Source organism: Rissa tridactyla, chromosome 10, assembly GCF_028500815.1.
Source record: "Rissa tridactyla isolate bRisTri1 chromosome 10, bRisTri1.patW.cur.20221130, whole genome shotgun sequence".
NCBI lineage: Eukaryota > Metazoa > Chordata > Aves > Charadriiformes > Laridae > Rissa > Rissa tridactyla.
In genome coordinates, this window is record NC_071475.1 from 16,293,629 (window position 1) to 16,306,789 (window position 13,161).

The 13,161-nt window shown below is 52.2% G+C and overlaps 1 protein-coding gene across 1 annotated transcript in view; it reads right to left on the bottom strand.

The window, feature by feature from the left end:
* Nucleotides 1–13,161, bottom strand: part of PLXND1 (plexin D1) — an 89,408-nt gene that overhangs the window by 13,160 nt on the left and 63,087 nt on the right. The window contains exons 23-29 of the mRNA XM_054216450.1: nt 12,997–13,109; nt 11,641–11,748; nt 10,457–10,587; nt 9,835–10,033; nt 3,937–4,083; nt 2,009–2,165; nt 986–1,089 (exon numbers count right to left, since the gene is read on the bottom strand). Of these exons, the coding sequence (XP_054072425.1) occupies nt 986–1,089; nt 2,009–2,165; nt 3,937–4,083; nt 9,835–10,033; nt 10,457–10,587; nt 11,641–11,748; nt 12,997–13,109 (959 nt within the window). The remainder of the gene's footprint in view (nt 1–985; nt 1,090–2,008; nt 2,166–3,936; nt 4,084–9,834; nt 10,034–10,456; nt 10,588–11,640; nt 11,749–12,996; nt 13,110–13,161) is intronic.

Consider the following 13,161-nt stretch of genomic DNA (forward strand, 5'->3'; position numbering starts at 1 on the left):
ATGGAGCCGGGAAGGGCCCTGGGGAGATCCCGGGAGCTGGGGGATGCTGGTGCAATCGCTGCTCTGCCACAAACGTCCTCTGCGCCTGCCATGCCCCAGCTCCCCGGCTTGGAAACCCGCGGTAACGGCACTGCCCTACATGGAAAGGGTTTTTTAAATGCAAATGCAAGACAGTGAGGTTCTCAAATCCGACGGGAATAAGGCAAATACACGTATCCAAGAAACAGTTTTGGATGTTGACACCAGGTGATTGTAAGGGGAAAGAGTGTTAACGCGACGCAGATGCCATTTTGCCTTTCCCTGGAAGGGCAGAAGGAACCCGGCCACAGCCCGGAGCCGCAGGGCCAGTACCACCTCTCTGCGCTGCGGGGCACCGTGCCAGCAGTGGGGCTCTGCGGCACGGCTGTTACACAAATAATAAGCACTCAGCTCCGTTTTTGATTTTCCATGCACTGTTACAGACCAGCGAGGATTATGCTCCCAGGCATACCAGGGAATATGGAAATCATATAAGAATTTCTGGTTTCATTTAATTTTAAAAGGAAAAATGGTCAAGAAAACAATTTGATTTGCCACATTTCCCCACCCTTTTGGCCTCCGCTCCTCGATGGCATCCCCGGCCCCTGCTCTCAGGGCAGGCAGCGACAATTGTGCCAGTGATTTCAGCAGGAGCACGGATCAAGAGCAGAGTGATACTAATCAGCCAAGCTGGTGGCCGTTGGGAATAGAAGCTTTTTTTCCTCCTCTTTCTGTTGTCAGTAATAACTTGTTTTGCATGAAGAGTGTTTAATTAGTTTCAGTGTGTTGCAATATTAACGAGCTTCTCGCCAGGGCAGATGTCTATTCCCCGGAAGCTCTCACGGAGCTATGGCAACCTCCCTGCTTGTTCCCGATAATCCTGTTTTTGGAGGGGGAACCGCAGCTCGCCCCTGAGGCCAGGCAGGCTCCGAGGAGGCAAAGCTTTCCTGCAGCGTGGCAGGTTTACCTTGTAATGTGCTAATGTGTTGAGTTTCTTCCTGCCGTCCTCCACCACCGAGGTGTCATCAAGGTCCCGGAGGATGTAGCTGTCGGTGCTGGTGGCGAACCACTCTGGGCACAGAGAGGGGAGAGGTGAGACACCAGCCCGAAGGAGGCACGCGCAGCAGGGCCTGAGGCTCCGGGGACTGGCCACGCAGCACTCGGGGCTGCACAGCCCCACTGTCAAGGCCACGTGGGCTCTGAGAAACCAGAGCAGATGTTTAGCAATGGCCTCCGGGGTTAGCCCCTGGAGTGGGGCTTTCCAGACTAGAGCAGACCTGGATGGAGCTGGGAGAGGTGACAGAGGCTCTGCTGGGAGAGACAGGGAGGGGCACATCTCCCCCTTCCCCTCTCCCCATCTCACCCCTGGGGTCTGTGTGGGACCTGCCTCATGGAGCACCAGGCAGATGAGATGCTGCGTGGCCTGCACATGGCCACTGAAGGTTGGTGGTGCCTCCTCACAGGGCAGAGCTGGTGATGTATCTGTGAACGGGGACATGCCACGTGCACCAGCTAAGAGAAGCAGGGCCCCGTCACTGCTCCTGCCCAGGGCGTTTTTCTATGGAGACTCCCCCTGGCCCTGACCCCACTGAACGTCACGCCTTGCGATTGTGGCCAGCCAGGGTGCATCTCCACAGCCCGCTGCGTGGCATGGAGACACCACAGACAGTGTGGGTTTCTCTTACTAGCATTGTCCCTGGATCCTTCGTAAATGTTGGGAGGAGGAACTGGCCACTGGATAGACAAATGACAGACCCATGGCGGGACAGGAGTCCATGGGCTCATTACAGCTGCTTTATTCCTGCCCACCAGTATCTGGTCTCATCACTCATTCCTGAAGACCATCCTCAGGAAAGGGCTGCTCTAATGTCTGCCCTCTGTCAGTGCTGCATTGCCCACCGCCTTCTGGTAGATGCCAAGAGCTACCATGCGACACCAGGCGCTTCATCTGGTTTCAAGGACTGAGTGGTCCCATGCACCTAGTCCTTACCGAGGTCAACGTCTTCCACCCTTGGCCATTGGGAGTAGGGGACGTTCTTGCAGAAGGCCTCCAGAATCTTCTCCTTCACTTGGCTGAGCGTGTCCGTGTCCATGGCCCTGACGCTCAGGGAGTCCATCCCGCAGCCTTGGAAGGAGACGTTGAGGTTCTGCAGGCAGAGGCTGAGTTAGGGGTGACCTGCCCAGTTCTGTGGCTCCCAAGGATGCGTGGAGGCGCCTGCAGAGCTCTGGTGTGCTCTGGGCCCCGTGCTGCTGGAAATCAGGCTGAACAAATGCGGTCATCGAGGCTTTACCGCTAGTGAGAGGTGCTGATTTATAGCCGCCGGAGGCTGAAGGCCCCGTTTGTTGATGGAGCCAGGGAGCGACACTGCAACCTCCTCTCATGCTGCCTTGCTAATGGGCCTTAGCCCTGACGCGCAGAGACCACCTCGGGGGCGGGAGGAAAGGTCAGCCCCCATAACCAGTCATGTCCTCAGCTTCTCGGCTCCGATGGGTGACTAATGGGACCGCCAAGGCTCATTGCTCAGCCTCTCCCTGACGCAATGGGCCGAGCTCCTTTGTTTAAACAAGCTTTAAGCACGCCGCAGGCTGGGTCTGCTGCAGCCCTGGAGCCCACCACCAGCGTCACCCAGCAACCTGCTCGAGAGCCTACCGAACAGCGGGACATGCAGCTGCAAGGGGCCACCAGAAACAGCAGCTCAGACCTCAGGGACGCACAGCTGCTGCTACAGCCGCAGCAGAAAGCGACAGGGCAATGAGAGAGACTTTCCTCCTATAAAAAACCCTCTCCACCCAGGGGCTTCGCTCTGGGATGGCCTCAGCTCTGCCTCTGCTTGTGTCCTCCGCTCCTTGGCGCGCCTGAACCAGAGGGCAACGCTGCGCCTTTGCTTTGCAACCTAGAGGTTCCTTTGCAAATACTGCTTTCCAGTAGCAGCATACAGAGCCAGCATCCTTGACTATGAGAACAACGTGAATGCACAGGTGAAGTCCAACTCTCTCCATGGCATTACATGAAGACGTTATTTCACTTTGTATACTATGCAGGTTTTCTCTGAAGCAGAGGTTCAGTTACCAGCAATGTGGGGGATTGCCAGTGAGTTAGCACTAACCCTGCAGTTGCTCTCCTTCCTCCAACATACCCTGTTCATACTCTTCTTTCTCTTCTAGCAAAGTAGGAAGCAGCCGCACTTCCCCTGCTCAGACTTATGAAGTTACCATTTCTGCCGAGAAAGCTAATACTTTGCGCCCTGCTGCTAACCCCTCTCGGTCTGCACTGTAAATTTACAGGTCAATTGGTAACAGGAATCCGCAGTGGATGTGGAGCTCGAACCTGCTCTGAGTTACAGTGATGCACATCTGGGGTAACCCACTGTCTTCAGTGACGCTGCTCCAGATTTATGCCAGGTAATTGAAAGCAGGATTTGACCCGGGCTCTGGAAAGGCGTTTGCTGAATTCTGTGTCAGGCGCTGGAGGGAAGCGAGCCCTTCACACGCACAGCCCTCGTCTGCCCTGTCCCTGCAGGAGGCATTTTGCAGAGCCGCTTTGCAGCACCAGCCCCGTGACAGCCTGGGCAAAGCGCTCACGCCGGGACTCGGGGTCACAGCCGGCACCTTCCCACGGCTAGTGAAGATGCTCTTTTGCCGGGAATGGTAAACCTGTTACTTTAACTCTCTGAATACAGCAGAACAAACTTTCTTACCTCCCTCCACCCCTAATCTGAGCCCACCGCGGGACAGTCATGAAAACAAACTGTCATCGCGCGCCTTGTTCTGTAGCTGTGAGCTTAGGCAGCAGCGAGGTGCCTGTGCAGGTGTATAATTTACATGGTTATCACACCTGCATGGGTACCAAATCATCCTCTTGCACAGCTACCCCCACAGGGCACGCGCCCGTCAGACCCCTGGGGTGTAGGTACTCACCCTCGGCTTTGCCTCGATGTTCTCCCTCAGGAGCCACTCCTCGTTGAGGGTGTACCTGGCTTTCCCCGTAATGGCGTCGATGGACCCTTTGTTAATCTGCTGTTTGATGGCACAGATCAACAGGAAGAAGGGCTCTCCGACCGTCTCCTGGGGAAAGGAAAGAAGACCAAGTAAGCACACCGGACCTGGTGGTGGTAACTCCTTCCCGCGGCATGGTGGCGACAGGCTTTGCACGGACACTGAAGTTGCCTCTGCTCATCAGGGAGCTGGACTGATCCACCCCAGGCGCTGCAAATGGCCGGTGGGTGCTCAGAGCCATTGCCCCCCCGGGCCGACTCCCACCAGCATCTCTCTGAGGCTGCTCAGAAGTTTTCAGACTTGTGGCAACGTGACAGCACAGATGGGGAAGAGCACATAACAGCCGACAACAGCCGCAGGCAACTTTCGGGGAGGGTGAGCTGTGATTGTCAGCATCAACATACCCCATCCAACTTCTCCAGCAAGTACCGCGGGGCCGTGGATTGCCACCAACAGACTGTGCCAGCATTTGCTGTCTCACGGGCAGAGCGCTCGGGTACCGCTCAGAAGGTAGGGGCATATGCATCGCTGTGCTGAGTGGGTACGTGCATGCATGATGCTCAGCAAAATACAAATGTGCATGAATTTACATGTGAAATTACACATGAACTTCAGGGAGAATCTGGCACACTCCAGTACAGAGATGTTTCTTGCAATCTGACAGGGCGCAGACTGTACAACGTACTGCGCTCAGCAGGACAAGGATGGAGCTGACGTGCACAAAAATCCAGGTCTACAGAGATATTTGGGCGCCCAGCTTTCTCTCTTTTCCCCTCTTTGCACTGCCTGGTTTGCCATTGAAATCCATGGAATTGAGCCCACGGCATGTGCCTGTGGCTCTGGGAACCAGTGTTCATACTTCTCATACCACAGCAGAGCCCTGATCACAGCAAAACAGAAAGGATCAGGGTCAACAAGCTGTTCCCATGCGACAGCAAGCAAACACATCATTTAACTCCTTACATTCATCAAACTTCGTCTTACAGGAGAGAGGTGAATTGTGACACTGCTGCAATGAAAACAAAAAACATAACAGGGAGCAGCTATTTGTGATGCGGTTCAGCTACATGGTTTAATGCCAGATTTCTGATCCACTTCTGTCTGCTACGCTGATGTGCAAGTAAAACACTAGCTATTTTCTTAAGGAACTTCTCAGTACTGGAGTACATCCCATTCTCCCTAATGTTCATGTGCAATTTCCTTCCAATGAGGCAAGTGCAAATTATTGCACATTTATGTACGTTCTGAGCATCACACACCCCCCACACAAACATTCCTGCCATCTGAAATCCTACTCAAGACAACAGATATCGAATGATTTTGATATTTCTCAGCTAGGAGCTGCTAAATCCTGTTCAATCTGCTTCTTAATTAAGACTTGGTGGATCTTTTATTCTAATTGCCCTATAATTGCTAAAGCAATTAGTTTGATGTCAATTTTGATTGGGCTGTGTTTGGCGCAGTTGTCGATAAGACACTACAGCAGGGCCGTAGGTGGGCATGCACCATCTGTGCCAATGGTGCACCCGCTTGATTTTCTGAGGGCAACTTTTTTATGAACACAGGGAAGCTCCTTGGGCCTTCTGCTGGGGTTTAATGACTTCCTGCAATGCTCCTTCTGAGCACGCAGCATGAAATGGGCTCGGGAGAAGAGCTGCCGGTGTTGGAAATGGAGGAAGGCACGGCTTCCAGAAAGCGGAGAAAGATGTGAAGTTCTGGGGACGCGGAGAAGTTGAGGATCATGAACAGAGTAGGGAAAGTGTCAGAAGCCATAAAGAAGAGTTAGTTTCTGAGAGAAAGGTGGGAGTACGAGATAGCAAGCAAGAGGCTGACACCGGCACGGGGACATCCCCTGGCTGCGGTACCTGCCTTCCCCGCACTGCGAACGGAGGAGCGTGGCCAAGCTGACCCCACGCAAGTGCCGACAGATCCCGATGCTGGCCCTGCTACGAAGAGGAACTCTGTTTATGTCGCGTGTGCGCGAGCCCACAGCAGGGACGAACGCGGGGCTAACATCAGTGCCGGGGTTTGGACCCTGCCCCATGTTCCCCATGGGAAGCTCTGGCCCTGGCTGCGGCCACAGAGAGACACGAGGAGCTGCCAACAGCTACGCGGCTGCCTCCAAAACCATCAAAAATTGTGAGTCCTGCTGATGCAGGAGCTCTTTACAGCTTGAAACCGTCACAGGCTGCAGGGGTCGGGGCTGACCGTGGGGCACTGGGAAGCGGAGGAGCGGCGTTCGGACCCGCCGCAGCGTGCGTGAGCAGGACTGGCCTCATGGGAAGGAACGACAGCGTTCTGCCGGAGAGATACTATTTCTGTTTTGGCTTTTTGGCTTTCAGGCTCAGGAACTGTGGGATGTTATGGAAATCTGCAAAAGTGCTAATCAGACAGCAAATTTCAAAGAGGGGAAAGCAGGGCTGGCAGGCAGGGACTAGAGATAAAATGGCAAACTTGGAAACCTCAAGCGCTGTTCAGAAAACTCATCTGGAAACGAATCAAAACTGTCTTTGGACTTGGCTAGTTGGGAGAAAGGAAGTTTAACTAGAAGAGATCAGTGCTGATTCAGGACAAAAAAGTACTTAAAAAAACACAGTCTGGGGCCTTTTTCCTCCTATTGTGAATGTATTTTAATGAGACTTCATTTTCATTTTTGACTGAACTGTTACGGGCTCTTAAAGCTACCCAGGGCACTGAAATAACTTTGCAGTAATGGAAAGCACAGTTCAAGGCTGGCATTACTTGAACAGTTTCACGCACCGTGAGTGTGGGAGGGCTTGGGTTTTATATGCTTGGGAAAAAAAAAAGGGTTTAGAGCACAGACTGGATTCACATGTTGCTGCCCTATTAACAAGGCTGACAAGTCATTAGAGATGTCCTCCCAGGAACACGTTACAGCCATTTCCAAAATGTCTTGGTGAGGCTGGGGTGGGAAAAGCACAGAAAACAGCTGCTTATCCCGAGTGCCTGCTAATTTTGGGACGATTATCTATTTGCATTCTGTGAAGAACCAACCCTCAGCTCCATCCCATATGCAAAACTTTGGGAAGCTTGGACCCAGACCTAAAAGCTGAATTCCAGGACCTTAATTTTCCTTTAATTCCCAGTCCCCTGATCCTGTTAGGAGTCAGGCACAATGGTACCACGGTATCTCATGGGGAAGGCTTTCTTTCCAGCATTTTCCACCAAAGCTGTAGCGGAAAGTAGAAACATGGACCATTTTATCTACAATTCTCACTCAGTTCTGCAGAAACAGAAGTCTGCATCGATTCTGCAAATGCTGCAAGTTTCCTCTGAATCTGGTCGCGAGCAGCAAGCCTCCTGCTAGTTCTCCATCACATCTCCTGCACGCACCCAGCCAAACCTCCCCTGTCGGAGGGGTGGCTCCATCGCCTTCAGGTGCCCTCCACATGTTCAGACCACTAGTGACTGTGGCCTGCGACTCCTTCCCAGTTGAAGACAGCTTCTTCAAATCATTTTCCCCCAAAACACAAATGGACGGACTGTTAGGCAGAACATTAATACAAAACAAATGTTTCGAACATGTAGCGTTGACTTACAAGGGAAAATACAAGCACTTGGAATTTTTCCACTGCACAACGGCAGGGACCTTTGCAGCAGCTGTTTCAAATAGACGTTGTGATTAATGGGGATAATTCAGGAATGAAAACCAGACCCATCGTCACACGTCTGACAGACCAGTGCTACAGGCAGGCGGGCAGCCTCTTTTTTTAACCAAGAAATGCCTCTCTGAAGGCAACAGAGTTTGATCCAGAGGAAAGCAAGGCACATGGGAGGCGTTTGACTATTGCTAGTATTTAAATCACAGCCCTGAGCTGACACCAGCCCACGTGTGAGGAGATGCCGTCTGTCTGACAGCAGTGGCTCCGTGCTCATTTGTGCGGCAGGGAAGGCCCCGGCTCTGTTGACCTGGACCGAGACCTCCCATCCCTTTGCTGAGCCCATGTCCACCTGCGACAGTCAAAGGGCCTCTCCGGACATTTCTGTCTGATCAGTTCTCCTCCTCCTCCATATTTCAGCAGGCAGCGTGGTTTCTCCTCTAATCAGGTCCCCCACCTTCACTGTGGGGCACATGTGATGTGAATGTCTCTTGGAAAACAACTCTTTATTGCACTCTAGTATTTGCTTTTAAGAAATGTGAAATAGGCTGCGGTACAAAGTGCCACGATGGTTTGCACTGCCATGGCACACGAAGCGAGGAGGGGACTGCAAACCCAGCGTGCTACGTTAGCCCCTGCTGAGGACCCATCCGCAGACGGATGGAAATGCAGGTTCAGCTGGTGGCCCATCACTCTGCTAAGGGCCCCCACCGCCCTGCAGGCCTGCTCCCATCCATACCTTGTCCTTCCTCCTCCCTCCGTGGGGCGGGCCAGGGCTGCACGGCACGGGAAAGCCAGCTCACAGCTCATGCTGGCATCGCCTCAGCCGCAGGACAGCCACCAGCCCCGACATAGACTCTGGCCAAGCCCATGGTGATGGGCACCTCCACGCCAGGCGCCCCAGGAGAGGGCGGTGGGCCAGCACTCCCAAGTCCCTCGCCATTAATTAGCTATATAACATGCCCAAGTCTTCAGGCCCGCGTGATAAGACTCAACTTTCCTCTTCCCCCCCCTCCCCGAGAAAGCCTTCTTGCACAATGTCCATTTTTAGCACAAACTGGCGTTGGATCAGATGCCTCACATGTGGTCTCCACTCTCCAAAAGGAGAGATCAGCACTTTTTTTCTCCAATGGTTTAACTATAGGCACAAAAACTGAAGCTTAAAAAAAAATGTCATGAATTCACTCTTTTCTACTCTTACAGGCCGGATAGTCATGCTGCATCAGCACAGACATCCTAATTCGGTCCTGTAACTTTTCTTTCATTATACTGGCTAACTATTTGAACTAAAATTAAAGATTATGAGTTACAAAAGCATAGGCTTTAGGACAAAAAGTGGTCATCAGCTGGGATCAGAAGACATTATGATACGTATGAGGACAATACAGCATTGCTTATGTGGCTATAGCAAACACTTCGGGAAAAGAGATTTTTCAAAGGCTTTTTCAAGACTCTCCCCTGTGGGTATAATGGGGTGTCCTCCAATTAACTGCCGTGGAATCAATTAAGTTATTGCTCAATTCTTCTGGGAAATTCCAACCAGAACTGGCAAATGTTGGAGATAAAGCACTGAGCAGATGGACTGCTGATGTGCTCCGAGATGCCAAATATATTCCTTTTCGTTACCATCGGAAGACAGTCAGGCTTCTGGGACAGGAATCCCTCCTCTCCTGCTAAGATCTGTCTGGCCAGTATGGAACCACGAGGACTCCTCCCACATAAGAAGCCCCACATACCCCCAGGCACTGGCACGGAGCAGCCTCCAGCCCCGGTGCCACCGCGGCTCCCGACAGCCGGGGCTCTCGCGCTCAAGACAATGCTGAACTGGCTGCGTGAGCTGGTCAGAGAAAACAACAAATAACTGGAACGGTTTCCAAAACCTCAAGCCATTCTGGTTATTTTTCAACCCCCCTACGGCTCTCTTCTCAAGCATGGTGAAAACGTTACTTTGTGCTCTGGCCTTAGGAAAGGCCTGCCACGAAGTCTGATCTCACCAAATCCCCAGGCAGAAGTGGAGAAGCAACTGAACTTACGGTTGCTTTTCCACACTTGAACCTTTCGATACTCTGGAGTTTGTCAACCATTAGTGCCCGTTCAAGTGGCAATGCTGGCAGGTCCTCAGCTGTGCCACGCACCCCTCGCTGCCGCGGCATGCAGTGCTGAGCTCACACCCACAACAGCAGTCATCTGGTTCTCTTACTCTGAGATAGCTGTACATGCAGATGGACATCCAGTTGGTGAGCATCTTCTCCACCACAGATTCTGTTCTCCTCAGCATCAGCTTGGGGTTTTTGGAAGCTGAAGCATCTATTAGATCCACCAAGAGGTCCTTCATGATGCTGGTGTAATACTCCAGTTTCCCATGCAATGCAATAGTAAGCAGGGAGGCCAGGTTACATCTGAAACACAGAGCTGTGTATGACTCAAGGACCAATACAACAAGACTAAACTGCTGACTGGCATAGAAAAGCCCCAAAACACACAGGCAGCATTTCAGACAATTTTCATGAGCCTTCTCAACCGTGTTAAAACTTCAAACCCTCTTTCAGTGCTGCAGGACCTTGGGTCAGCTCACACCCTCTTACCGGTAAACCAAGTGTTCAGGGATACAAACACTCACGAGTGAGTCACTCACTGTATCTTTCAGTGCTCTTCAGACTAACAGAGGTTTATGGTCGCCTGTTTCTAATAGGAAAGTGGGAGGCAAGTGTAACTCAACCTTCAGCTGAAACACACGGCTCCAGTCACGGGCTGGATTGCTTACAGGTTAGGAATAAATCATTCTCCTCCAGCTGCCAGGTCTTTTGTTCTGAAGCTCATACCTGTCTCTAACAGCGAAATCCTTCTGTTGCTCGAGAGCATGGACGAACACAATGAGAAAGTGCTTGTTGTTGAGTAAGGTGGAGAACAGCGAGATTCCTTCTTCCATATTGGGTCTGCAGTTTTCAGGGATCTAAAGAGAAATTTAGAAAGCAGAGTGAGAAAAACCCTTCTGCTTGTTTTCCTCCAGCTTTTATCATTCCCGACTGCAAGGATGTCCCTGCTGAACGCAGAGGTGCTGAGCTGAAGACTCAGGTCAGCAGCACGCTTTACTGGCAGGGGCACGACTGCCTCCGGGGCTGTATCAGAAGCAGCTCGGCCAGCGGGACAGGGGCAGTGGCCATTCCTCTCTGCTCAGCGCTTGTGAGGCTACTGGAGTACTGTGGCCAGTTTCGGGCTACCCGCTATGAGACAGATGTTGGCAAATGGGAGCAAGTGCAGCTTAGGGCTGCCAAAACAATTAGTGGGCGTACGAGGAGAGCTGGAGAGGGCTGGGTTTGGTCAGCCTTAAGAAGAAGTGATAAGGGGAGATCTTACTGAAGTCTTCAGCTGCCCCACTGGCAGGGGGGAGGGCGGAGAAGACAGAGCCAGGCTCTTCTCTGCTGGCACAGTGCTAGGACGAGAGGCAAGGGACACCAGATAGAGCATGGGACACTGATTAAATGTAAGGAAGGAAATTTTCACCTTTCAGGTGGTCAGTCAATGGAACTGGGGGATTTCCATCCTTGAAGACATTTGTCGCAGCTGGACAAGGCCCTCAGCAACCTCATCTAGTTGGAGCTGCTTTAAGCAGATCTCCCTTCCAACCTAAGTGACCGATTCTTCAGTTCCTCCTTCTTGCCCACATGAAACCCAGCTCTGGGACAACAGCTTTTACCAAGCCCCTGCTTGGAGAAATCTCCTTTATGATGAACTGCAGACTGAGGTGACATACAATGTGATACACCCAGGAAGAAAAACCCACACTGGAGCAGGGGAGAATCTCGGGACAGAGCTCCGTGTGAGAGCAGATCCACAGATCTGCCTTCTCCAATCAGCCAAAGCTGATTTGAAGCTGGTATGTGTTAATTGTTTTCAGTGATTAAGCATCCCCCACGCACCACAAGAAAGCACGCAGCATTGTCAACACACGCGAGTATGGCTTGCAACCACTCAGGAGTGTTTGTTTTGTTACTGGGTTACTCACTTTCCATTCCCCCACCAGGAGTGGATGAGTTTCCTGGACCTGGGAGCCCACCTGGGAGCTGAGCTGCTGGGACGGCAGGATGTAGCACTCCTCGTAGAGCGAGGAACACTGCAAGCAAGCATAGCGTTAGCGGAGGGCGGCTGCACCCCGCCAGGGACATCCTCCTTCGCTGCGCACCGCAAGGGAACAAGATGGAGAGACATGTCATCGGGACTGAAGACCACCCATTAGGAAGAAATGCATGGGTATGGTTTACAAACCCTTTAACACTTTGCAAGAGGCTCTTGAATGAGCAAACACCACAAGAATGGGGGGAGGCAGATGTCTGCACAGACACGAGGCCGTTAGGGTAGGGAGACTGCAAATAGACTAATTTGACAGCTAGAAAAATCCCAGAAGAGAAAGCATTATAGAAGACTAAGTCAAAATAGAGGAGTACTGTGTGTTTTAACATATGTAACTTTTGAAACAGATGGGAAAAATGTTTAAATCTCCAACATTCATATAGCAGACGGATTCTTAAAGACTCTAGCGTGCAGATATATAGAGATTGGATAACTTAAAAACCTGAGTAATAACTACTAATGAAACACTCTGCAGTCATAAATCATCATCTCGCTCCTCACCACTGAAATGCAATTGCCTCAGGGGTGAAATACAGCCGCTGTTAAGGGCCCACAGCGACACAGCGGAGCAGCCGGTGACGGGAATTATGGCACCGGCGCGTCTGGTGCGGCCCTGGAGGAGGATGCTGGGCAGACAGACTGGGACTGGGAGCACAAGGGGCGTCTTACTGGGAGCGCCATGCACCCAGCCTTTGCCGGAGAGGAGAGAAAGAGGGAGATGGAGACATCCAACGAGCTCCTAAGGACCGGCAGAGGAGCTGGGGATGCTGGGTAGAACAAAAAGCCCCCTCTCCCTGAACGTCGCCAGCAGCTACGCCCTTCAGCCGCCCTTCAGCCACCCTTCAGCCTCAGCCCCCACCGAACAGAGTGGGGTGACACTGGAGCCCCTGGGGAGAAGGGGGAGTCCCCAGCACTTTCTGCTCACGGGAGAGAGTGCTTTCGGAAGAGGGTGTCCAACGGCATCAACCGGGCGAGCCAGAGCGACTGTGAAGACGGTGCCGCCGCCGGGCTCCTATCGTGTGCGAGCGAGCCTGACCCTACTTCACACCCCAGGAGCTACAGCTCAACTTTTGATGATAATCGAGGCTGAAATACGTGACAACTAAATATATAACAGTGGAATGATTTTGTTACACTATAATGACGCTTTAGAAGGGGGAAAGCACAGCCCTGATCTGGTTAGGAGGGACCTGGGAGCGATTAGGTGCCCGTGACACGCTTATCACCTTACTTTGGGGAAGAACGTCCGGGTGACAAAGTGCTTGTACTCCAGGAACGGGATTCCCTGGCTGCGGTTTAACTCCTTGGTCAGGTCTGTCATGTCTGTCTGCAGTTCCGCAAAACCTTACACAAAGAGACCCGCAGATGGTAAGAGCTGCTATACTCCACCAGCTGA